General features: G+C 40.4%; 1 protein-coding gene across 1 annotated transcript in view; it reads right to left on the reverse strand.

Annotated features, from left to right (window-relative positions):
- The window catches only part of gldc (glycine dehydrogenase (decarboxylating)), a 206309-nt gene that overhangs the window by 705 nt on the left and 178718 nt on the right, over positions 1–26886 (reverse strand). Inside the window, exons 18-24 of the mRNA XM_059974643.1 lie at positions 24042–24191; positions 22124–22236; positions 16314–16455; positions 15908–16019; positions 11543–11638; positions 10816–10988; positions 1232–1312 (exon numbers count right to left, since the gene is read on the reverse strand). Of these exons, the coding sequence (XP_059830626.1) occupies positions 1232–1312; positions 10816–10988; positions 11543–11638; positions 15908–16019; positions 16314–16455; positions 22124–22236; positions 24042–24191 (867 nt within the window). The remainder of the gene's footprint in view (positions 1–1231; positions 1313–10815; positions 10989–11542; positions 11639–15907; positions 16020–16313; positions 16456–22123; positions 22237–24041; positions 24192–26886) is intronic.

Here is a 26886-nt window from a genome sequence, read left to right on the forward strand (position 1 = left end):
ACTAGAAATTAATTAACATCACAATTTGATAAAACATTTTCTAATTGCTTGTAAATCCTGGTGGCTTGGCATCTGACTTCATAAGGCTGTGTACCTTGCTCCCTTTAGCTTCACTAGGGCCCCGTTTCGCTAACTCCCTTTATAGACTGCAGTAAGTTTGCAATGTTTCTCTTAAATTAATTTGGTTCACATAAAAAATTATAATAATCTGCAAGATGTTTTAAAAAACTGAATTAAAAGTGGGTTGGGCTAGTAATAGGTGGCATTCAGAAGTCAGAAAAAGCACAAACATCCTGAGAGGTGCCAGGATAAGTTTTATTGTACTCTTGGTTGAATAGGAATCTGTTTACAATTTTCCAGATGCACAAAGCCTACATCTTTTATATGAACCTTATAACAATATTTTACTAAACATCTACTTAAAGTTGACAAACAATTGGGTGGAAAATTCAGCAAACTCACTCATTTTAAATCTTATCCCCATTCCTGTTTTGACATGTTGGTCCATAGCCTCCTCTTTTGCCACAATGACACAACTCTCAGGGTGGAGGAACAATACCCCATGAGCATCAATTTCTCCTCGTAATTATTATTTTCTTTTTATTCCTCTTTCCCCCCTCCCCCTTTTCCCATTTCCATTCCACTCCCTCTTTGCTTAACCTTTCTATCACCTCCCCTGGTGCCCCTTCTCTTTCTCTCCTGGTCAACTCTCCTATCACATTATTTCTTTAACTTTCCACCCACCTGGCTTCATCTATCACCTTGTCCTCTTTCTCCTCCCCCAGCTTTTTATTCTACTGTCTTCCCCCTTGATTAAGGGTCTCCATCTGAAACGTGGACTGTTTATTTCCATAGATGATGGCTGAACTGCTGAGTTCTTCCAGAACTTTGTGCGTGTTGCTCTGGATTACCAGCAGCTGCAAAATCTCTGTCATATAGCAAACTATCACTAGTATCTTTCACCGCAGTTCACTGCTCAGTTAGTTGCAATAGAGTCGGGATTTGAGAAAGACACTCCAAATGGTAAGGAAGAGTGAAGCACTGTGCTCATGTGCTGCTGTGTTACTGATGAAATAAGTGTAAAAACAGAAGGTGTAGAGGACACTCAATGCAGACTGGTAATTTTGTGAAAATACACCAATACTGCCCTGAAATAAACTCACTACCACACCCAGGTTGAGCCCAGCACAAATGATCTTCACCTTTTATTTAGATTTAGAGCTGGACTTACCAATGGGAACGCAGCCTGCTCTCGAGAGTATGGTCGGTCCCAGTTTGAAGCAGCAATACAAGCCAAAGTGTGAGGCGACATCTTTAATGACAATAAACAAACTGTCAAGGAAGATTGAACCCCATCAATGAAGAAAAATAAAGTAAAATTGTACTGGAATTAATAGAAGTTCTAATACATGCCACATCCGTTTTGAATAGTAATAATACTATATAAATTTGAAGTGGGAACCACCAAGGAATAAAAATTAAAACAATCTACTGTAAGTGCTCTGTGGGGAGAAGAGGAGTGCTTCCGACCTGCTGAGTTCCTCCAGCAAATTGTTTGTTGCTCCAGATTCCAGCAACTGCAGTCTCTTGTGTGAAGATTAAATCTGCAGCTGACAAAAGCATGATAAGTGACGGACTGTAGTGATGAACTTCCAGGCCCAGGAAGTTTAAAGAGCTGTGAAGTTGAAACATTTGTGTGTGTTTGTGTATCTAATGGCCAATGGGATACGTGCTGGGACCACACCGCATGTGATAAAGTAACAATGCCCACTGATGTAAATGATGGCATAGTGGTTATTCTGGTAATGCAGAGACCAGGATTAGTGTTTAAGAGACAAGTTCAACTTCAAATACTGCAGCCAAGGAACTTTAAACATTAGTTGTTAAATAAATCATAGCTTCTTGCTACAGAAGTCTGTGTAGTTCTCCAATTTAACTCCACTGAAGGAACAAACTGCTTCTGCATTCACTGCAGCAGAACATGTACAACGTGTATTTCATCTGCACTGGTGTGAAAAGTGCACAGAAATACAAGTCATGCAGGAAATTATCTGCCAGCCTCATTCGATCTGCCTGTTTATGAGTGAAGAGCTGCAACAATATGGTTAACTTCCCACTGAAATGGCTAAGCTGGCCAGCCAGCCTATTACAACCGTGGATGTAGCTCACCATCAGCTTTCCAACAATTTGGTTCAGCCTTTCTTTCTTCTATTAGCATTGCCTATTGGATGTATCCCACAGCCCTACTACTGACAGCATAGACAAAGCAGCAAAATCTGTCACATTTGGTATCACCCTATCAAGATATTTCTTCATTTTCTCTAACTCTGCCCACCTTACTCTTAAATAAAAACTGTATCTTTCTCTTTCCCTCTTCTGATAAAGGGTCACCAAATTGAAAAGTTAGAAGTTCATTTTCCATAGATGCTGCCAGACCTACTGAGTGTTTCCAGTATTATCTGTTTTAAGGTCATAAACATGTGACACTCAAACCTGTGAATTAACAGTTTTTTAAAAATCAAGTAAACGGAACAACAAACTACTCTTAGATGTAATTGCATTAGAACCTCTCCATGCAGGTCCCATATCGGTTCATGCCTTGGTGATCACAGAACCTATAGCTGTGAAAATACAATGAGCAGTAGTAATCTTGTCACAAAGGAAGCAGAAAACAGAGAGAGACAGAATTAACCATTTTGTTGACCTTTGGTCAAATCAGTGTTTGCCTGACTATCAGGAATGAACTGGATCAGAATTGGACACAATGCCATTGAAGGGGTGAGTGTACAATTTACCACATAAACAAGTACCCATCTGGATGAAGTATTGCAAACACTTGGTGTCTACCAACTGAACCTATCATATTCACAGAAGGGACGAATTACGATATAACTATTTCAGCTGGTGGTGTCCTAGGATTACCAGTGTAATTAATGACCTGATGTCTTTGCTGACAAAGTACAAAATATTTGAATCTGAGAATTATCTGTAGAATTCCACAGGCCTATTCTGTCACAGGGAAATTTGCAAGTACTTGTGCTAATGCAGTAATTAGAAACCACCCTCAATTCTACTGGACATCCTGAATGTTTTCTGAATGCAGAAGGTACTATCAGCTAATTACACCATGGACACAGTATTCCTAGTTTTCTATCCAACAGAGCATTGACACAAGTTGCTTTAGCTTGCACATTTTAGTGCCAATTACACGTAACTTAAACAAAGCCTGAAGTTTCATCATCAGGTCCCGAGGTCAGGAAAATACTTCCACTAAATACATGGTGCAGCTATGGGCCAAAATGATGCCAGCTAGCACTGAAATCAGGCAGCTTTTGGTGTGCTATCACTGTTTGCGCTTATACCCAAGTTCAATTTCACAGCCAAATTCAATTTCAATGCCAATGAACTAAACTGCAAGCCTTCTTACAGTTCTGCATCACCTGCAAACACTATGAACTCTAATTAAACTATGGTCAGGGCTTCTCTCAAATGGTGTAAGTATTTGATTGATGGGAAATACTCAGGAGGTCAGCTGGAATTTGTAGAGAAAGAAACAGAGCTATCAGACTGCATTTTACAGTGAGAAAATAGAACAGTTTTTAAAAAGCCATTATAGAATGACAGAGCAGACTTTTATTGATTAAAATATTAACTATTTATATACATGTATAAATAAATAAATATTTTATGCCCTGCTTGTGTCAGCTGCAGGACTTATCTCCAACACTGTGTGTGCTTACTGCTGTGTGTGCTGGCTAGCACTGAATGGGTGACAGACTTCCCACAGGCTTCCCAGCCTTTACGCTGACCTGCTTTCACAGTAGATATAGCAATCTCTCCAAGTGGCTAACAGTCTGTTTTTCTCCCCAGGAGAACAGTAGGTAAGGCAACTAAGTTAGCTTAAATGCGTATCTGTGTCAAGTGAAAAATATATTATCTCTGATTCTTACACCAGATGTATTCAAACATTTGTGAATGCCAATGACATTCAATGATATGACAGCTTTGACAGTTGGCACAGCAAGCAGCAGGTGCTCCCCAGTTGTCAAGCCACCCTCTGAGAGCAGCAGGCTGCCTGGAATCCTTGTACTGCCAAGGTACTTGGAGTACATTGCCAACATGTGACTTAGAAAGAGTTTGCATTCATACAAATACATAATGACTCTTGAGATCCATTACATTGGAGATGGTGTGAACCACAGGTCAATCAAGAGGAAACGTCCGGCTACCATCAAGCTTAGAACAAGAAATTACTGCTTTCACCGCAAGTTGACAGTACTAATTGGCACGATTGAAAGCTGACGTCTTGAGATATAAATAAAGCACAAAGCTCTTTATACCAATTAAAATGTTAGATGTCTGTAAATAGAGCAAGGTTCCCCTTTCTGCTAAAAAAAAGGTTAATGTGCATTATACTTATACAGTGGATTCCAGTTAATCGCTTATTTGGGACACTATGCCGCTTAATTTGGACAGGAGACTGTTGTCAAATGCTTTCTAGGCTTCATCGGTTGCTTTTACTTGTGTGACCATTAGATACTACACTGTGCTTGGAGCAAACAACTTTTTAAGTAGTTTCAGTGTGTGTTTCTATTCAAAAAAGCAGTGATTTTTTTTCCCTGATGTGCTGTAAGACAATTCAGTACTGTTTTGTGCCACTGCTGTTTCAAGCATTGAGGCTTAAGAGATGACAGAACCAGCTGGGGGTGAAAATGAAACAATTTCACTACTTTGACAAATTAGGAACTATGAAACAATTTGAAGGTAATGGCAATCACCTTAAATGTTACAATGAGAATGACGATTTAGAGGATTTAGTCATCAAAAGCATTGTATGAAGGCAGTCCATTATCTGCAGGAGGTGACTACACTGAATTTTTCATTTACAGTCATTCAGAACAGCAACATACATTGATTGAATTCATCCAGTGATAACTATTAGGGACTAATACAGTTTTATAGTAGTATAGTAGTATTGGTAGTATTCTAATTTGTATTGTATTTCATTTAAATACATAATTTATTACTCAGTAAAACAGCAGCTTCTCTTTTTTATACCTTTTTAATGATTTCCATAAAACTTCAGCTAATTGGGCTAAAATGTACTCGCCCACTGTGTCCCAATTAAGCACATTCAGTGTGTTCATATTTAAAATAATATAATTACTGTGCTCAGTCTGAAGCTGTAGTTGGGTTTGGTTAATTATATTTAGAACCTCAGCTTAACCCATCACTGTTCAGTCACTTTCATAAATAAGGTAAAAATGAAGCCCATTTGGATATAGTAAGCTCCAAGAAACAGCAATGTGGCAGATCTCAGATTATCCAGTAAATTCCTGCTTTAAAATTCTAGAATTGTTTCTATTTGAACTCATTAAACCTGACAGCAGCCTTTCTGATTCCCTTGTTACTGTCTCCCTGCTATGGTCTGAAGATCAAAACACAACTCTGATACTAGTTTTGCCAAGATGGTTTGCGGATTCAACCTGAAACATCAACTGTGAATTTCCCTTCCATAGATCATGCCTGACCTGCTAAATTCCCCCTGGATTATGTATGTGTTGCAATGGATTTCCAGCATTGGCAGAATCTCGTGTGTGTACTTTCCATAGAACTTCCTGAAATCAGTGAATTTAAGTAGCCTGATTAAATACAACTGTGCCTTACAAACTGTTGTAACTGCTGAATACTTTCCATCAGCACTTTGCCTGGTGACTGGGCTATTTCTGTACTCTTGAATGAATCATGTTGCTTTTCACTAGTGCCAGATTTGATCATTTCATCATATTAACATCTGCTTGCAAATTTCACAGGCTTTCAGACTTATTCTCCAAGTTCCTATTTTATTATTTTTCCCCTAATGTTAAATTGTTACAAGCAGTAAATTAAAATAAAGGAATAAAAATGATAATGATGAATTACTCTTAATCTAGAACATCCCTCCATCAAATAATTCCAGAATAACACTTCTTCCAAATGGCCCAAAAGCAAGTAATTTTGCCTTTAATTTGTGATTCAATGAAAAATCTTTTGCCTTAGTTGCCTTTAACTTAAAAATTCCCTTGGCATTCAAATCTCGCTACATTTGCCTCCATTTCCCTATTCTCTACCAGTCTTATCTCTCTGAATGTAGAAACTTACAATCTTTAAATTTCTCTAATTCTCTTTGCTTGACCCCATTTCCTTCACCCAGTCACAGACCATGTGAATGGGCCATTATTAAACAGCTTGGTGCTAAAATTACACAGTAAGGAAATTACTTGCTCGCTCTTGCTCCACCACTTCGCTTCACCTTTTTTACAATGGCTTTCTCTTCTCTCAGTCAAAATGAAGCGTCACAACCAAAAGTGTTGACTGTCCACTTCCTTCCGGAGATGCCTCCTGAGCCACTGAGTTCTTCCAGTGCTTGCTTGTTGCTTCATACTCCTGCGTATGCAATCTCTTGCATCAACAGTAAAAAGACACTGTGGCCACTTTATTAGGTACCTCCTATATCTCAGAAAGTAGCCACGAAGTGTATCCTTGGTGGTTGGCTGCTGCTATGGTACTTCAGGGTTTCATGTGTTATGCATTCAAAGATACTCTTTTTGCACATCTCTGTTGGAACACGTGGTTATTTCAGTTTGAACCAGTCTGACCTTCTCCTCTGACCTCTCTCATTAACAAGTCGTTTTCACCCCTTGAACTGCTGCTCACTGGATGCTTTTTTTTGTACCATTCTCTGTAAACTCAAGAGACTGTTGGATGTGAAAATCCCAGGAGATCATCAGTTTCTGAGCCACTCAAACCATCCAATGTGGTGCCAACAATCACACCACAGTCAAAGTCACTTCTTCCCCATTCTGATGTTTGGTCTGAACATATCGGCAAGCTTTTATGCATGGAGTTGCTGCCAGATACTTGGTTGATAGATATTTGCATTAATGGGCAGCTGTACAGGTGTGCCTAATAAAGTGGCCACAGAGCACATTTTCTTTTCTTTTTGCAACTGGATGTTACAGAGAGGAGCTAAGTGAGTCCTGACTCTGTTTTAGAAAGCAAAAGGGTGAAGAGCCTGGTGAGGTGGAAAAAGAAGTGGTTGATGAGAGAAAGAGACATAAATGTATAAAGCCCCTACTTGGCTCATCATTGATGTGCTGCATATGAGGCACCTTATAATATTACCAACTAACAAGGCTTCAACTCAAGTTTTTAAATCATCTTTAAAATTCTTCACAGGGTTTAACTTCACGAATGGTTGAAATATGTTGAGCCAATCCTTTCAGTAGTAACGAAGATGATTTAGAGCATATATGTCAAACTCAAGGCCCGCGGTGGAATTATCTTTGGCCCGCGAGATAATATCTAATTACTATTAAAGCTGGCCCCAGTAATCGAAGCGCCTATGGCGTATGATATGGCTAATGCTGAGTTTATTCAGGTACCAGGTTTTCAGGGTTTTTAGTGTTTATTCGGTTTCCCTGGTTTATTTCCTGAATATCATTATTGAATAAATTTTTTTTCTATTAGAGCTGGCCCACCGGTATATTGCATGCACCACTAATACTACAAATCCCACAATGCACTGCCAGTGTATTGCTCACACTTGCCTTACTCTCTCATCAGCATCCTTATGGCGCTAGTCACGTGTGGTCAACTTTCAGCTATCCCTCACCCCAAAACTGGCTGAACGAAAGGTGGACTTTGAAAACAGGGGTTTTCAAGGCAGGTGGGAGGCAGAGTATATGTTCACAGATATAAAGGGCAAACCTGTTTGTCTTGTGTGCGGAGACGGTGTGGCTGTAATTAAAGAATATAACGTAGGACGACACTATGAAACAAAACACCACGACAAATACAAGCATCTGGACAAGAAACAGAAGCCCGCGATGTGCAGTCAAAACAGTGGATTAAGATGCGGGAGGAAAATGGCGCAGGTGAGCTGACAGCTTATCACTGCATCATACACCAGGAATCGTTGTGTGGCAAAGCCTTGAAAATGGAACATATAATGAGCACCATAACACAAGCAGTTAACTTCATAAGAGCCAAAGGTTTAAATCACCGCGAGTTCAAGTCGTTTCTGGAGGAGTTAGGTTCAGAATATAATGATTTGCCCTATCACATAGAGGTGCGATGGTTAAGCCAAGGAAAAGTGCAGAAAAGATGTTTCGAGTTGCTTGAGGAGATCTGTCAGTTCATGGAAAGCAAAGGGAAAGACACAACAGAGCTCCGGGATAAAAAGTTGCTTTGTGAAATGGTGTTTCTGTGTGACATCACAAGCCATCTCAATGCGCTCAACCTGCAGCTTCAGGGGCGGGGTCGTGTGATCACAGACATGTACGCTGCAGTGAGGGCTTTTAAAACTAAGCTGCGACTGTGGGAGACGCAGATGCAGCAAGAAAACGAGCCATTTTCCGTGTTGCCAAACTATGAAAGAGCAGGTTTCTACCGCAGTGTTCCCACGTGCAAAGTTTACTGAAAAACTTAGCATACTTGGTGCCGACTTCACACGGAGATTTGCCGACTTTGAAGCCCAAAAAAGCAGGTTTGAACTGCTCGGTAATCCATTTGCAGCTGACGTGGAAAGCACACCAACCAACATACAAATGGAGCTGATTGAACTCCAATGTAGTGACACACTCAAGGCAAAGTATGACTCGGTGGGCGCTGCACAGTTTCTACGTTTCATTCCCGACACAATGTCCCAGCTGCGTACCCAAGCTGCTCGAATGCTCTCTATGTTTGGCAGCACATATCTGTGTGAACAACTGTTCTCTTTGATGAAGATAAACAAAACATCACACAGGAGTCGTCTTTCTGATGAACACCTTCACTCAATTCTGAGGATTTCCTCAGCTCAGAGCCTGACTCCAAACATTGATGAACTTGCATCCAAGATGAGATGCCAAGTATCTGGCTTAGACTAGTGTGAATCACAGAGTGTTGGCCTGTGGAAAAATGTTTTCATTAGAAATTACTCCGGAAAAAGCTGAGATAAAGCCATAAGAAATAAATGCAACAGATTTTTTTATTTATTTAATGTTCAATGTTGTTTTTGTAGGCAATAACCTAAGCTTTGTTAGTTCCAGGTTAATATGTGTAATAAATTCATTTCAATAAGTTTTGCAATAAACGCTGAACCAGTCCAGCCCTCGACTTGTACCGATTTTTAAATTTTGGCCCACTGTGTATTTGAGTTTGACACCCCTGCATTAGGTCTACATTTGTGTTTGCTAATGCTTGATTTCAAATGGTTTATTAATGGAAAAGGTATGACTCCCAAAACAATCTTAGCCGAAATAGCATTGTTTCTTTCTCGTTGCCTACTTTCTTGTAATCTACGTCTGTAAGTTAATACCAATCATAAAAAGAATGTTTGCTAGGCAATCTGCTTCATAAAAAACGAAATTCGTAAAGTGAAACAATTTTAGATATAGCAGAGACTGAGACACATGAGAGCAGGTTGAAAAAATGAAGGCAACAAAAGCTGTGGGAGCACGCGCACGTGCGCAACTGATCCGGCCCGCATGAAGTCGCATTTTTCTCAATCCGGCCCGTGACTAAAATGAGTTTGACACCCCTGATTTAGTGTTTCTGATTGGTGCAGACTTACTTAATGGTTGATTGAAGCTTCAATAATTCATCAGAATAATTCTAATTCAGAATTATTCTAAGAGGCTTTTTATGTTTGAAACTCTAAAAGGCTAAATGATGAAAATCAGAAGCAAAAGCAAAATGCTTTTAAAAGTAATCAGCAAATCATACCATCTAAGGAGAACAGAACATTTAAAACTTATGTACACATCTGCTCTTTCTACAGAGACTGTTTTCAGCACATCTGTGGCAGTTGAATCTTCTAGCTGATCATTGTGATTACATTTTAAGGATTTCAAATTGAAAGCTACATAAAATTCACAGTTTAGGCATAGCAGCACCACCTGCTGGATATTCTCAGTACTGCTACTTAATATATTTTTTGATAAAACCAAGATCCAACTGCTCTGCTGTGTCATCCATGGACACTTCTGTGGGAATGCAACAGTATTCAAAGGCAGTCTTTCTGGAAAGCTCAGTGAAGAAGCAGAAATAGTTGGTAATAGACTCCATTTATCATATAAATCATCATTTTCTTACAATTAGACTAATAATATTTAACACCCTGTGGATCAACTATTGGTTCCACAGATACACTTGTTTCACATTCGGTGAAACTACCTACAAGACTGATATTGAATTACCCCGCTCACAGTATGTACAATGGCTTAACTAACCACTGATGTTAAAACTGGATCATGGTAGCGTCCGTATGGTAGAGTCTGAGGGCAATTGATGGAAAGTGAGGAGAATAAAATGAGATTAGTGTAGTGGGCTGAAAGATCTGTTTTTGTGTCCATGCCAATATTTTATTAATTAAAAAATATTAAAGTTAGAGGTCAGTCTCCAAAAGCCATACTTGTTTAACTTCATTCAATTATTTCCTATTATATCCACACAGTAATCTTTCAGTCTTAACATTCCTCCTCAAAATATCAAAATCCAAGTAAATAAATGTTTGGTGCAGCCTATCCAAAATTAGAGGGCTCAGCTGCCCATTGCCTGACCAGTTTGCCTGCCCAAACTGACCAGGAGATCCCCCAAGCGGCCCTCTCTCCTCCACACTGTCTGACGCATTGCTGTATGCGCAGGCCTCGGGCATGAGGCCAAAGCAACAGCTGGCGTGATTCACAGCAAATAATTAATGAGCACCTGCAGCAACCAATGAGCTTCTGGGCTCAAACATTCTATTCAATGGAGTCCTTGGGCAAAATCAATGCTTTTCTTTGATTGATCTACCTTGAGCGGATTTACTCGCACATCCATTCTTCCCTCCTCGATGTCTGCTATTTCATGTCGGATATTGATCATTGCGTCACAGAATCTGTCCAGTTCAGCTTTATCTTCGGACTCCGTTGGCTCAATCATGAGTGTGCCAGAAACCGGCCAGGACATAGTCGGAGCGTGGAACCCTACAGGACAGAACAGTTGGTGACTTCACTGGGGAGAGGATCAGTTGCAGCCAGATATATAATTTGCACCAATTAATCCTGCGCAATTCTAAAATCTGAAGATACTTCCACATTCCAAATTCACCTTATAAATATCAGTTACAGTAGGTCAGGAGAACGGTGGGAGAACCCGTGCAGATCATCAAGTCTGCCAATTTTATTCTCTATCAACCACATTCAGATCTTTGCCACTTTCTTCCCATCACTAAAGCCATATAATTTCCTGTTTACAAGACTACATCAATAATAAAAAAAATCCGCAATGTATCCATGACTTACTTAGAACTATTTTAACACTTACTCAGACCCCCATTTAATTCTCTGTGACCTTTTTAATAATATCGTATCAAAGAGTACAAACAAACTTCCCTCTTGCTCTACACTTGAAGGATACTGTAGTACGAGATTGAAACAAATTTAGCCAAATACGTTGACATTCAGTCCTGGGAGAAACAGACTGCATAATAATTAGCTTAAAATTCAATGAATTGGAACTAGAAAGTAAATGATCTCACCATAATCTTGCAACCTCTTGGCAATATCCACAGCCTCAATGTTTGCTGTTTTTTTGAACGGTCGCACATCCAAGATGAATTCATGAGCTACATAACCTGTAAAAATATATTCAGAAGTCTGGTATAACCTGCAGGATACTGAAACACGTTACTTTTCTAACATTGCACTCAAATAGCACAATATTGTAGAAGAAAATCTTTACGACCAACCAACAAGATTGTTGAATACTGTCTATTAGGGAAACTTGCGCATTGGCACACTAAAAACCATCCATCCTTGCGAAAGGTACCAGGATTACAAAGCTCAAATTTGTTGTTAAACAATTTTGTTAAAACACTCATTTGAACTGGTTGCTATCAGAAAAACTGCGTATGTTGGAAATCTGAAACAAAAACAGAAAATGCTGGAAATACTCAGCAAAAGAGACAGCATCTGTGGTGAAAGAAACAAGTCAATGTTTTGGATCTGTGACCCTTCGTCAGTGTTTATGTCGTAACCAGAGAATGATTCCATTGCAATGAAGGGAACATTGCTGTCAGAAGAATTCCATGGACATCTTCATTGCTTCCCTGCAAGGCACAAGAGCCAAATTCTTCCCTAATTCATGTGAGTAGCTCAACAACTATAACCAAGACTTATAAATGTGAACACATTCACAAAAGGTTCGCAAGTTTCTACTTTGTTCAGTTACTCTTCACATACAATGGTGATGGAAACAAAGAGTATAAGATGGGCACTAAGCCTAGAAGTTAGATCATCAAAGCACTGAGGATTGCATGTTACACAGAAGCTGGGAAGACAGTGAGTGTGAGTGGAGGTGGGGGGGGGGGGGGGGGGGGGTCCAGGACCAGAGAACACAGCCTCAGAACAGAAGGATGCTCCTTTAGAACAGAGGTGAAGAGCAATCCCTTACGATTAAGGGTGGTGAATCTGTGGAATTAATTGCCACAGGTGGCTGTGGAGGCCAAGTCATTGTGTATATTTGAAACAGGTTGACAGGTTCTTGATTAGTAAGGGTGTCAATGGTTAAAGGGTAAAGGCAGGAGAATGGGGTTGAGAGAGATAATAAATCAACCATAAAGGAATGGTAGAGCAGACACGATAGGCCGAATGGCTTAATTCTACTCCTATGTCTTGTGGTCTTATAGTCACATGTGATGGAATTAGAAGCTGATGCAATATTACTGATGTCTCTTGTGTCATAAGATTATGGGTTTGTGCCTACTCCAGAGATTTGAGCATAAAATGAGTTGTGTGCAATGTAGGCAAGGATAGAAGGCACAGGCCAATACCCATATTAAGGATGTATGTGAACATATATGTATGTATTTAATCTGCCTTTCTGAAGGGTTAGATTTAAATTAATTGCCCATGTCCTGATGCTGTGGGAATACTGCACTGCCAAAGATACACCTTTTTGATGGGATACCAAGCTGAGAAGTGTCTCTGTTAACACTGGTGACACAACAGCTCATGAAAGACAGATTATTGGTCAGCATTGCACTGCTGCTTGTAGGGTCCTATTGTGTTTAATTTGATTTCCTTGCTTCCTGTTTTATGACAGTGACTCAGCTTCAAAAATAGTTCATAGAATCCTCTGCAATGCCCTAATGGGCATTAAATGATGATAGTTTAAGGCTTTTCCTCAATCTCTCCGTGATCTTTTACAAGGCTAAGTCATGAGATATTAAAAAGGACCATTCGGCTGAATGCAGAGAAGTGATTCCTGCAGGTAAGGCAATCTGGAACAAATGAACAAATGCGATGGGAAAAGCAAGGCTTTGCTGGAGTTTTAGAGAACACTTCATCAGCAGAGAGTGGTAAAATTTTGGAATTTTCACAAACACCAAAGACTGCAAGATCTATTGTTAACCTCAAGCCTTTTTGTCGGCAAAAATCCATGACAGATATGGGAAAATAATGGATGATAGGCATTCACAGATCAACCACGATTATATTCAGTGGCTGAAAAGGCTCAAAAGGATAATGCTGGCACAGACAACTGGCACAAAACTCAGAATGCAATGGTCCAAGTATGATGCTGTTCCTGAAAGATATCAATGCCAATAGAAATGACAATATATAAAAATACACATGCCCTGATTAAAATCCTCTTTATCACGTGTCAATTAATGAAAATAAACTAAAAACTGTTTATAAAATGGGCAAACATGCATAAGTTTCCAACTCTTTTATGACATTTCAAGAAACAATGAAAACTCAGACTTCCTTAAAAATAACCAACTGCATACTTGACACAGGATGTAAAAGTGCTCGCAAGAAAACGATGTCAGCTCACATCAGTGTTTCATTTCACAGCTAAATGTAACACATCAAAGTTAAAAATCTATTTGTCCTGCACATGTGCAAAAATCACTGCACTCCAAGTGTATGAAGTGAGCCTTCTGTTAAAAGACAAAACCCTATTGGCCTAAACATTATTGATGACCACATGCAATTAGTGTCATTTTTCATTAACCTGTAGTGACCAGTTCCATATGGGAGGGATGCAGGAAGAAGGGAAGCCAGAGGTGGTGACAGCTCTTGGACTTGAAAGGACTCCACCCTCTTAAAAAATCACTCATGCTTTGCTGCCTCTCTCAATGGAAAAAAAAGCTTAATTAAGGAAGCCGAGCAATTGTTTCCAAATGAGTATGTCATTCTCACGTCAACTGTAGAGCAGAAGAGCAAAACAAACACAGAAATCGGACCTTCAGCCGAATTCATCAATGGCAACCAAGATTGTCATCTAACCTGGTCCCCATCTGTCTTATTTTTAACTCATTTCTCTCAAAACCTTCCCTATTTTCTCTTCGTCCAAATATCTCTTAAATGTTGTAATCTGACCAGCTTCAAACATATCTTATGGCAATTACCTTTTTACCTGTACAAACAAGCTGGATGAACTCAGCAGGTCGGGCAGGCATGCTGCCAGACCTGCTGAGTTCATCCAGCTTGTTTGTTCGTGTTGATTTGACCACAGCATCTGCAGTATACTTTGTGTTTACCTTTTTACCTGCCTTGCTCTTTACATAAAAGGATGTAGTTTCAAAATGATTGCCTACAATTTAAGGTGATTCAGGAATTTGTACAATATGCTCCACTATGCTCCTGCAAACAAAACAGAAATAGAGACAGAAAGCAGAAAACAGGTCCTTCAGCCCATCAAGTATACACTGACCATCAAGCACTTCCCTTTACCCTACAGTCTCATTCACTCTCCCTGGATTTCATTCCAGTCTTTGGGCAAAGCACATCTTTCATCAGCTTCCTCCATTTATCTTCAACCAATCATGTTTAATTTATATCCCAAATTATTGATACTTCTGCTTAGAGAGACATACGTAGATCTCTCATAATTTTATACACCTCAATTAAATTTCCACATCCTTGTATAAAAAGAACAAACTAAACCCAGACAGTTCTCCTTATTAGCTGAATCTAAATCCTTACAAATGTCCTCTTCATTCTCTCTCGTGGTATCACATCCCTTTCTGTTGTGTCAAAAACAAGTAAGTACAGTACTCCAGCTTTCACGTAGAGGTTTCCAACAGCTTTAAGACTACCACCATCATCCCGGTGCCAAAACAAAGTTAACGTACCACCACATCAAGTGCTTCAAGAGGCTGGCTGTGGTTTGCATAAGCTCCACCCTCCAGCCAACCCTGATCCACTGCAATCTGCCTACTGCTGAAACAAGTTGATGGCAGATACCATCTTCCTGGCCCTACAATGATCTCCGGAACTTTTAAATAACAAAGACACCTTTGTTAAACTTCAATTTATTCAGTATAGTCAGAATCAGAATCAGGATCAGGTTTATTAACACTGCATGTGACATGAAATTTGTTAACTTAGCAGCAATACATAATCCAGCAGAGAAAAAATAAATAATAAAAAAACAAGTAAATCAATTACATATATTGAATAGATTAAAAAGCGTGCAAAAACAGAAATACTGTATATTTAAAAGTGAGTTAGTGTTCAAAGATTCAATGTCCAATAGTTCTGCCTTCAATACTATAGTTCCAAACAAACTCATCTCCTAACTTCCAGAATTACGACCAGCACCTTCCTCTGCAATTAATTCCTGATGTGCTGCCCAACAGATCACAATGAGAATGGGAAGGCAGCAACACCTCTTGGGGATCTGTGGATGCTGTACAGTAAGATTCCCTATTCCTCTTCATTGTTCACCAAGTATGCTCTTGCCTTACTTTCCCTGCCAAGTGTGTAACTCTTTTAGACTGAACTCCATTTGACGATTCATACTGCAATGTTAAGTGTTTACAGAAAAGAGAAGTAAAACAGGAATTTGCCGTCTAAGATAAATAAAGTGACACCCAAAACTTCCATCAACTTACCCTTTGCCCCGCGAAAAACTATTTTGTAGAAATTTTCCAGTCTCTTGGCCATGTAATTTGCATTTAGAATGGCAACCTCAGTAGCATGGCGAAGTCCCTTTGATCCCATCAACTACGTGAGAAACATAAAAATATAAGCAGCATTGCTAAAGTTGCAGGAGAAGGATATGAGATAGAATCAGAGAAAAGTACAGCGCAGAAACAGGCCCTTTGGCCCACCTAGTCTGCGTTGAACCATTTAAACTTCTTACGCCCATCAACTTGCCCTCCATGCCCCTACTATCTTTATCATATCAATTTAGATTCTTCTAACTCCCCAAGTAACCTCCTTCCTAAACGCAAATACACATGAGGACATTTCATGTAATTGCAAGCACTTAGATATAACTGTAGAAGTGGGCTGTACCTTAATGTATGCCAGAGAAATGGGCAGAATAGCACTGGAGCCCCAAGGAGCTGCACTGATTGTACCCAGAGGACGAGCATCTCTGTCTGACACTGGTGGGATCACGGGATGACTGGGCAAGTAGGGAGCAAGATGTTTCTTTCTGAAAAGAAAGCCGTTAAGAAAACAAAAGATCACACTCAATAGACATGGTTGACTTTAAATCCTTTGATAACGCAGTTGCTTAAGGCAAGAACAGCTTCCCATCATCCACACATACTCCTCCCACTGGTCCTCTCTGTCCATCACTCCCTCCCTCTTCCCTTGGATTCTATGCTTCACCTTCCTATCCATCATCCTTAACCATTTGTTGCCCCCAAATAGCACCATCGCCCGCCAACACGTCCCTCCACCTTTCTCTACTGGCTATCTCCCGTTTATCTTACAGTCCAGAATCAGAATCAGGTTTATTATCACCAGTATGTGATGTGAAATTTGTTAACTTAGTAGCAGCAGTTCAATGCAATACATGATAATATAGAAAGAAAAAAATAAGAAATTATATACATGTATATTAAATAGGTTAAAATTTAGTGCAAAAATAAATCATATATATATTTTTTAAAAGTGGGGTAGTGTTCATGGTTTCACTGTCCATTTAGAAATTGTATGGTAAGGGGGAAGAAGCTGTTCCTGAATTGCTGAGTGTGTGCCTTCAGCCTTCTGTACCTCCTTCCTGATGGTAACAATCAGAAGAGGGCATGTCCTGGGTGACAGTGGTGCTTAGTAATGCACATTGCCTTTCTGAGGCACCGCTCCTTGAAGATGTCTTACCCAAGATGGAGCTAACTAATTTTACAACTTTCTGCAGCTTCTTTCGATCCTGTGCAGTAGCTCCCCCTCCCCCATACCAGACAGTGATGCAGCCTGTCAGAATGCTCTCCATGGTACATCTATAGAAGGTTTTCAGTGTTTTTGTTGACAAACCAAATCTCTTCAAACTCTTAATGAAATATAGCTGCTGTCTTGCCTTCTCCATAGCAGCATTGATATGTTGGGACCAGGTTAGATCCTCAGAGATCTTGACACCCAGGAACTTGAAACTGCTCACTCTCTCCACTTCTGATCCCTCTATGAGGATTGGTTGGTGTTCCCTCATCTAACCCTTCCACAATCAGCTCTTTCATCTTACTGACAATCAGATGAAGGGTCTTGATCAAAAACTTTGACTGTCATTTCTCTTCACTGATGCTTCCTGACACACTGATTTTTATTTGCAGCTGCAATCTTTCATGTTACCAAGAGGTCCTAATTGTTCATTTCACCTTTTTCCACTGCAGATACCATTTCCCCTCTTTCCATCTCTCTAAAGATTCACACACTAAAAAAATCAACAGCAAAGGATGGCAATTGTCAGAGGTTTTTGATAGCTAAATCCAATATTTGCATTTGCTCTGTTCTAGGAAAATTATCAAGACCAATTTAATACTTCTTAAACCCAGGACCCTGTGGCCACATTTCCTGGTCAATGAACTCAGTGAACAATCCCAAAGCCTCCAAGTTTACAATGGTGCGAAACAGTGTCAAAACTATCCAGCCATAACATGCACAAATGTGGAAAACATGCCTGGCACTGCTCTTTGCCCAAAGGGCTAATAAGGAAATCAGACAACAGCAGCACCAGAGCAGGCGGTTGCTGTTCCCAGCATAGAGCTATTTTAGTGCAAGTGATTTTCCAGGCACGAATATCTTTGAGATTGGCTCAGTAGCAGCCGCAACAATTGGAAATTCCAAATATCAGCAAAAGAGGTAGTGGATTTGAAAACATAAACAACTCGAAACAGCCCTTCTACACAGGAAGGAACAGTATGAAAGTGAGAAAGAAAAACACGTCAAGAGAGCAAAAGGGTTGCGAATTAATGGTCACAGCCCTTGTATAAAACAGGAGAGTGAACAGCAAGTAGCTGGCATTACATTACAAGCAATTTTGCTCTTGAAAGCAACATTATCCCTGAAAACAGTCTCCTTCCTCAACATGTGTTTATCTTGTTATGTAATGTTTAAAAAAGCATTCTCTTAACAATGAAACCAGGACAGTAAGACATAAACATTACTAAACAACACAAAGATGCTTAACACTGCTGCTCTATAGGCTTATAAAAGAATTAAAATGTCCATCACCATCTTTTTGTTATTCATAAAACTATTCATTGGATCAGCAATGTTCTTAGGTTTCTCAAAAACTTCCTCCATTAATAAGCTCAATCATGCAACCGGCAGCTGAAAATTTACCCATCCAGACGGAACGTATCCAGGGTTACTGAAGGACTAGAGGCAGAAACAATGGAGAACCTGGCCAGAATCTCCCAGTGTTTTCTGGCAAGAGTTTTGCAAACATCACACCTTATTAAGGTGAAAGGGTTTAAATGGGAAAACCACGCACCAGTCAACCAAATATCTGGGAGACAACAGGTTGGTGAAACATTAGTTAATAGGTGAAATTTGGGGCACATTTGTTAAAAGAAAATTATTTTGCTGGGTCAATGAATCCTGTAAAGGGATGTCTGGAAGGATTCATGATAGCACTGCTGTCTTTCGAAAGGTATACCATAGAATATACCTTGGTAGAATTATAATCTGTCAGATAAGAGGCATGGTGGGTAACTGGGTGTCACATTGGCTAAAGCAGTAGTCCCCAACCACAGGGTCGTAAGGCATGTGCTACCGGGCCGCGAGGAAACAATATGATTTGGCAGTATGAAGTGATATGAGTCCATGCCGCTTCATACCGCCAAATCATATCGTTTCCTCGCAGCCCGGTGGTCGGAGACAACTGGGCTTAAGAGATGGAAAGCAGAGAATGAACATGAAGGATTACTTTTGCAGACTGCAGGAAGGTAACAGGCTTTGCTGCAAGTTTATGATGTACGTATATTATGGTCAATTAGAGTAGTAAGATTAAATTTCAGAGAGTGTTGATAAAATTCTCCCAGTAAGTAATGGAAAAGATAATGCCCAATGGTTATACAAAGGAGCAAAAAAACATAATGCAGCCAGTTTGAAAAGATCAGATGGAAAAAAATCGAGAGGAGAAGCATGAACTAAAATCAAAGGGGATGCAGGAACAGAAAGGGCAGCCTGTGTCTACCAGGACCGCCAACTCGGCTTGGCTCTGTTCCTTTAAGTTTAATTACATTATAGATTGTGCCAGATAGAGTAACACCTCACGTAACACACTTAGCTGCATAAATGACTATACACCCGACCAGCAGCTGACCAGATCAGACCACGCCGTGAGGAACTGTCAACTTGTTTTTCTATTTGAATCACATCAGAATCTCAGACTTTGCTGTGAGTTACATGTCCCCTGCAGTGTAAATGTTTCGATCCAGCTCCAATTCATATCCAGTCTGAAGGTGGGGACGAGGGACTGGTGAAAAGTGGGAGAAAGGTGATCCACCATTGGCATACTGTTCAGTCAAAGGTTTGATACTCTTAAATTGATCAATTGCGCCATCTGAGGCCTCATACACATGTCCTGTGGGGTGATATAAACCTCAACCATCTTCCCCATAACTAAAAGGTACATTTGTCTCTCACATTGCTCTTGGTTACATCTCAGAGATCTTACAGAACTCCAGGAGACTCTTAAACAATCCAGGACTATCCCAAAATCAACCATACTTACAAATTTTTAAGCAGCTGAACAAATTCAGAAACTGAGAAAAGCAACTGATTTCAAGTCACAGGGAGATGCATCACAGAAACAGGCTGTTCAGCCCACTGAATCCATGTTGACCGTCAAAAGTCCGTTTACATTCTCATCAACTCATCAACCATTCACCCACCACAAGGGGCAATTTACAATGACCAGCTTGCACATCCTTGCTGGCTGGTGGTGCAGTGACATCAGCGCCAGACTCCAGAGCGAAGGTACCCGAGTTTGAATCCGGTCGGGCCGCTCCTGAACACGCTTTCCATCTGTGCTGGGCTTGAGTGTCGAGCTCGCAACTCAGCCTCATAAAAAAAGAACAACTGCTCTGTGAGAAGGATGTGGGGTCTTTCCTCCAAGACAAACACTTTGAAAAAAGAAGTAGTTGCCGAAGCTCTGGCAGAGTATGGCACACACAAAAAATAAACCCTTGGAATGTGGGCAGGAAACCCAAATGGTAACAGGGAGAAAGTGCAAACTCCACAGAGACAGCAACAGCGGTCAGGATCGAACCCGGGTCTCTGGCACCAGGAAACAATGGTTCCAGTGCACAGGAAATATGTGCCACTGCATTAAAGGAGGGACACCAAAGGGGAGACTGAAGCACTTACTCTAAAAACAATTATAAAATATCAGTTTAAAGTCAGCTGGAGTTTAAGGATTTGAAGCGATAGAACAGATCCACCGAGCCCGAGTGACTTCAATGATGTGGAGACGTGGTAAAAGGTTCTTCATGGAGCAAAGAAAGATAAAAGGAGATGTGTGCTTGGTAATGGTTGACAGTAAAATCTCAGAGGAGAAAATTGGCAAGAACACTAGAGGTGGTGTGAGGAAAAAGCCAGGTAGCGACTGCAACCCAGAATGCCTGCCTGAAAGGGTGATGGAAGCCTTAAGCGAGAATGCTCCGATAGGGTATCTCTGTTTTCTGACTCGATAGTACTTCAGGCATTCATTCATTAACATATTACTCTGCAGCACATCATCCAAAAACATGCAATGCCAAATATCACCTTAACATAGGTTGGAATTCCCGGGTCTCTTTAAACTCAGGGTATAGCATGAATGGAAGGTCAACGTATAGGCATCAGGTTACTTACTATACAGGCTAAATAAACAACGTACCATTTGGCCATTCCACTTGAGCGCTGTACTTCAGACCTCTTCAAAACCTAATTCCTCACAAATGTTTTAGTATTCACCACCAACACATCTGACACTTGTGTACTTACTGACCACTACAAGGTTTCTTCTAGTTATCTTCTCAACTAGATTAAAGCATAGGCTCCAGTGACAAAGTCCCTGGTGGGCATTCGCCAATGAAGCGCACCATAGTTCGTCAGCTGGTGACCCAAACGTGATGAGGAAATTCCCAATCAAAGAACTAACTTGGGCAAAAACACCCAGGGCAGGAGTCAATAAGGAGCAATTGCATGAAACTAATTCTTCCCTCTCCAGTTCAAATGAAATGGAATCTAAGTGTCATTTTTCCAGTGTGGCTGATCAACACGGACCTTCTTATCGTTGTGGCTCGCTATTAAACAATTAGGATTCTTTTCCCCCCAACATGATTTAAGTTTCGGTTTGACATAGAAGTCATTACAAAGCTACTGAAATAATAAAAAAAACATTTTTATGGATGCATACTCTTTGGATTGCTCTCGCTTCAATTTTATCCCATCCTCATTTTCAAAACAATCACTAAACAAATTGTCTGGGTTCTGACCATGAAACATAGAAAATAGGTGCAGGAGTAGGCCATTCAGTAGACATAGCCAATTGTTCCAAAACAATATCGTTTGTCTTAAATCAAGACCAGAATTATAATCCACAATACAAATCTTCTGACCAAATTCTAGAACTTTATCAAGAACCAGTTTGCCTGCTGTTAACAGCATGAGATCATCTGAGATGTCTTGTACTGAACATTGTTATAAATGGAATCAGGATGAAATCAAAACTAATAGTTACCAGGTGAGTTATGATAGGTAGGGACAATATAGTAAACTTAAAATGTTAAGAGATGTACTAAGAGCTTACTCATAATTTTTATGGTCTTCAATTTAAATTTCCATAAAGTTGTTAAAAAAATGTCAGCACTATGATTCAAAATTGTACCTACACTCCAATTGGTCCCATGCCAGGTCCACCGCCTCCATGAGGAATACAGAAAGTTTTATGCAGGTTTAAGTGAGACACGTCAGATCCATAGTCACCAGGACGACAGAGGCCCACCTGAAAGATTGCACCATTAGGGGAGAGAGTACCATCAGAGCTCTTAAAAACAATTTCCTTTCTGAAAGCAACAAGAAAGAAACATGGTTTTAAAAAAAAAACTCACTAATAGGTAACCACTTCATATTTCATTTGGGGTTACAATTAGTTTTCCATTATTGTGGATAAATTCAGGCTTGATGCTTATCAACCACCTACACCAAGCACCTCAAGAGTGATATAGGATGAAAAAGGTCCCTCAAAACCCATATACATTAACATATATATGAACAATTTTAATTCTAATCTCCATTCCCATTCCAACATGTCAGTCCATGGCCTCCTCTCGTGCTATGATAAGGCCACTCTCAGGTTGGAGAAGCAGCTCCTCATATTCCATCTGGGTAGCTTCCAACCTGATGGCATCAACATTGATTTCTCCAACTTTCAATAGTTTTCTCCCCCCCCCCCCCACCCTGGCCCCCTTCTTACCCCTTCTCTTCTCCTCACTTGACTATTTTATTCTCCCCACATTCCTATCAGACCATAAGGTTTTTTCTTAGGGACACTATCAAACAAGACTTCACACTTACTCCACTTTTTTTACATTACAGCATTCAGAATTCAAGATATTGCTCCACTGACCTGTGATCTGGCATCTGTTCAGGTTACAAAGGTACACTAAAGGACCGAGAGGTAAATCATGGATCAAAAGGTTACCTGCCACCATGGGCTCCAAATTAAGCATTCCCAGAGATGCAAGCGACATTCAAGTGAAACGTTAGCAGAGAACCACCTGAACAACACACTTGTTATGACCACAACGAGTTCTTACATTCTTCTAACATGAGGTGCCACTGAGGCTCTGAGACATGACAGTATGATTGGGAACTACACTGATACTTGTAAGCACACTGTGGTCTGGTCCCTCATCTTGTTCACTCATTCAGGGTCAGGTCAGCAAAGTGCTGACAGAGCACAGCAGAGTTATACATCAATGGGCACTCCAACAGAATGGTAAATACAGAACTTTGTGTTTCATGGTGTAAGCTGCTTCTGAATGCTGCATGAAATATTCGTGACAGAAACAATATGGCCAGCCTCCATGAGAACGTTTTCAATTTTAAAAGGGAATCAGTGGCCAGCCCAAGATTAAGTTAACACGTGTAAAGCGGTTACCGCTCTGCAAGTATACCACTCCTCCAAAGAGTCTCCTTGAAGTTACCAACCTGACACGGAGCACAGTAAGCAATGCAAATAAATGTGTGTAGTGCAACATTTCAATCCCATATATACCAATTTATTTTAAATCCCATGATCTCATGCATAACCTCACATTTACTAAAACATGCACTATTTATAATCCCTGTCCAAGGGTAGTAAGGAACAACAGTCTCCTAAATTCATTGGAAGGGGGTTGCCCATGGTGGAGACCTGAATTTAAATGCACAATCTAAGGGAAACATAATTATGGAGTCCTTTCTGGCTAAGACCCTAGTCTAGCAGAATCCGCAAGGAGAGGGAAAAAATATAGAGTCCTTTTTCACCGTGCTTCCATTGTTGTAAATCTTAAAACCATATATCCATAAACATTCAAATAATAAAAGTACAGTTCCTCCTGATATGTAATCAGGAGCACCAGGGTGGAAAATAATAAGCCTTCCAACTTAGCAGCTTCCTATTGCTTCTATGCACCAAAGCAGATGCACTACTGAACAACCAACTCTAGTCCCTACGACCTGCTGTTTTGTACAAATGCTCACAGCAAAGGAGAATCTGCACCTGATTCAGTGTCATTGAAAATAAGCAGAAGTTACAGCACTCACCTGCGCATTCATATTAGCCCCATCTAGGTAAACCTGTCCCCCATGATCATGGATCAGGCCACACACATCACCGATGTTCTCCTCAAACACTCCGTATGTGGATGGGTAGGTGATCATTATGGCAGCCAGATTATCTTTGTACTTGTCAACCTTCAGTAGAAAAGACAAACAGAGCTCTTCAACACATTCCAAACAAACATTTGCATAGATTCAAACCCCGATCTCACCTACTTAAAGGACTTTACCTAAATGTTACTTCTTGAGTGAGTGAGGTCCTAAACCTAATGTGAGTTATATCATATGTTGAATAACTACCGTTCTGAGGCAGAACTAAGTTTTGTGCAAAAAGCTAGGAGGTACAGGAGCCTTAGGTCCCATACCACCAGGATCAGTGTGGATAACTTCACTCACCTCAACAGTGAATCGACTCCACAACTTACAGACACACATTTAAAGACTCTACAACTCACATTCTCAGCATTATTAATTTACTTTTTTATTATTTGCACAATTTGTCTTCTTTTGCACATTGACTATCAGTTCTTGTTATTCAGATTTCATAAATACCTGCTGGAAAATGAATCTCAAGGTACCATATGGTAACATATATGTACTTCAATAATAAATTGATGTTGAACTTGGTTGTGAACAGTTTCTGGATATTATTGTTGAGGGTACGTAAATATAGAGTAACAGGAGGGAGCCAAAGGCGAGGAGAGGAGACACTGCAGGTCTACTTCCACTGCATGGAGTTGGAAAAGGACAGACCCACCCACTGTACAACAGTAGGATATTAAAAGGTAGTTTACATAATGCAATATATGTAACCATGACATATGTGAGCGATGATAAACCTGATTCTGATACAGGTCTCTATTGTGGGAAGGGCAGGGAGAGGGGAATCATGGTTGGGAAAAGGGGAAGGGAGAGGGAAGGGAGCAAGAAACACCAGAGAGACATTCTATAATGATCAGTAAACCAACTGTATGTAATCAAATTACCTTGCCTGGTGTCTCAGGACTGGGTGTCTCTGAACTCATGCCAACCCACCCCCCCCCCCATCCTGCCACTTATCCCACACCCCTCCCACAGCGCTCCGCCCTCACCATTCCAAACATCCTTTACTCATGCCAGATTTACAAAGTCACTCTCTGCTCCATGTTGACAGATATAGTCCTGTGCAAAAGTCTTAGGTACCCTAGCTATATCAGTGGTTTTAATTACATTTTTTGATGCTGATCAATAGAAAAACTCTTTTGTGTCAAAGTGAAAACACATCTCTACAAAATTATCTAAAGTAATTACAAATATAAAAAACAAAATAATTGATTGCATATGTATTCACCACTTTCTAGTCAGTATTTAGTAGATACTCCTTTGACAGCAGTTGGAACCTTGAGTCTGTGTGGATAGGTCTCGATCAGCTTTGCACATCTGGACACTGCAATTCTTCCCCATTCTTCTTTACAAAGCTGCTCAGGCTTTGTCAGACTGCATGGGGTTCATGAGTGGTCAGCCCTTTTCAAGTCCAGCCACAAATTCTCATTTGGATTGAGGTCTGGACTCTGACTTGGCCACTCCGGGACATTAACTTTGCTATTTTTAAGCCATTCTTGTGTAGCTTCGGCTTTATGCTTGGGGTCATTGTCTTGCTAGAAAAAAAATCCTCTCGTATGTCACAGTTCTCTTGCAGAAGGTTTTCCTCCAGGATTTCCCAGTGTTTTGCTGCATTAATTTTACTCTCTACCTTCACAAGCCTTCCAGGGCCTGCTGCAGTGAAGCATCCCCACAGCATGATGCATCCATCACCATGTTTCGCGGTAGGGATGGTGTGTTACTAAAGATGTGCAGTGTTTGGCTTTCATCAGAATCAGGTTTATTATCACCGGCAAGTGATGTGAAATTTGTTAACAGCAGCAGCAGTTCAATGCAATACATAATCTAGTAGAGAAAAAATAATGAATAAACAAGTAAATCAATTATGTAAACTGAATAATTTTTTTTTAATGTGCAAAAACAAAAATATTGTATACTAAAAAAAGTGAGGTAGTGTCCAAAGATTCAATGTCCATTTCGGAATCATATGGCAAAGGAGAAGAAGCTATTCCTGCATTGCTGAGTGTGTGCCCTCAGACTTCTGTATCTCCTACCTGATGGTAACAGTGAGAAAAAGGTGCTGGAGATCCTTAATAATGGACACTGCTTTTTTGAGACACCGCTCCCTAAAGATGTCCTGGGTACTTTGTAGACTAGTATCCAAGATGGAGCTGACTAGATTTACAACCTTCTGCAGCTTCTTTCGGTCCTGTGCAGTAGCCCCTCCATACCAGACAGTGATGCAGCCTGTCAGAATGCTCTCCATGGTATACCTATAGAAGATTTTGAGTGTATTTGTTGACATACCAGATCTCTTCAAACTCCAAATGAAGTATAGCCGCTATCTTGCCTTCTTTATAACTACATCGAAGTTAGGACCAGGTTAGACCCTCAGAGATCTTGACACCCAGGAACTTGAAGCTCCTCACTCTCTCCACTTCTGATCCCTCTATGAAAATTGGCATGTGTTCCTTCGTCTTACCCTTCCTGAAGTCCACAATCAGCTCTTTCCCCTTACTGACATTGCATGCCAGGTTGTTGCTGTGACGCCACTCCACTAGTTGGCATATCTCACTCCTGTACACCCTCTCGTCACCAACTGAGATTCTATCAACGATGGTTGTATCATCAGCAAATTTGTAGATGGTATTTGAGCTATGCCTAGCTGCACAGTCGTGTTTGTAGAGAGTAGGGCAGTGGGTTAAGCACACATCCCTGAGGTGCACCAGTGTTGATCGTCACCGACGAG

This window comes from Hypanus sabinus, chromosome 7 (genome assembly GCF_030144855.1).
Source record: "Hypanus sabinus isolate sHypSab1 chromosome 7, sHypSab1.hap1, whole genome shotgun sequence".
NCBI lineage: Eukaryota > Metazoa > Chordata > Chondrichthyes > Myliobatiformes > Dasyatidae > Hypanus > Hypanus sabinus.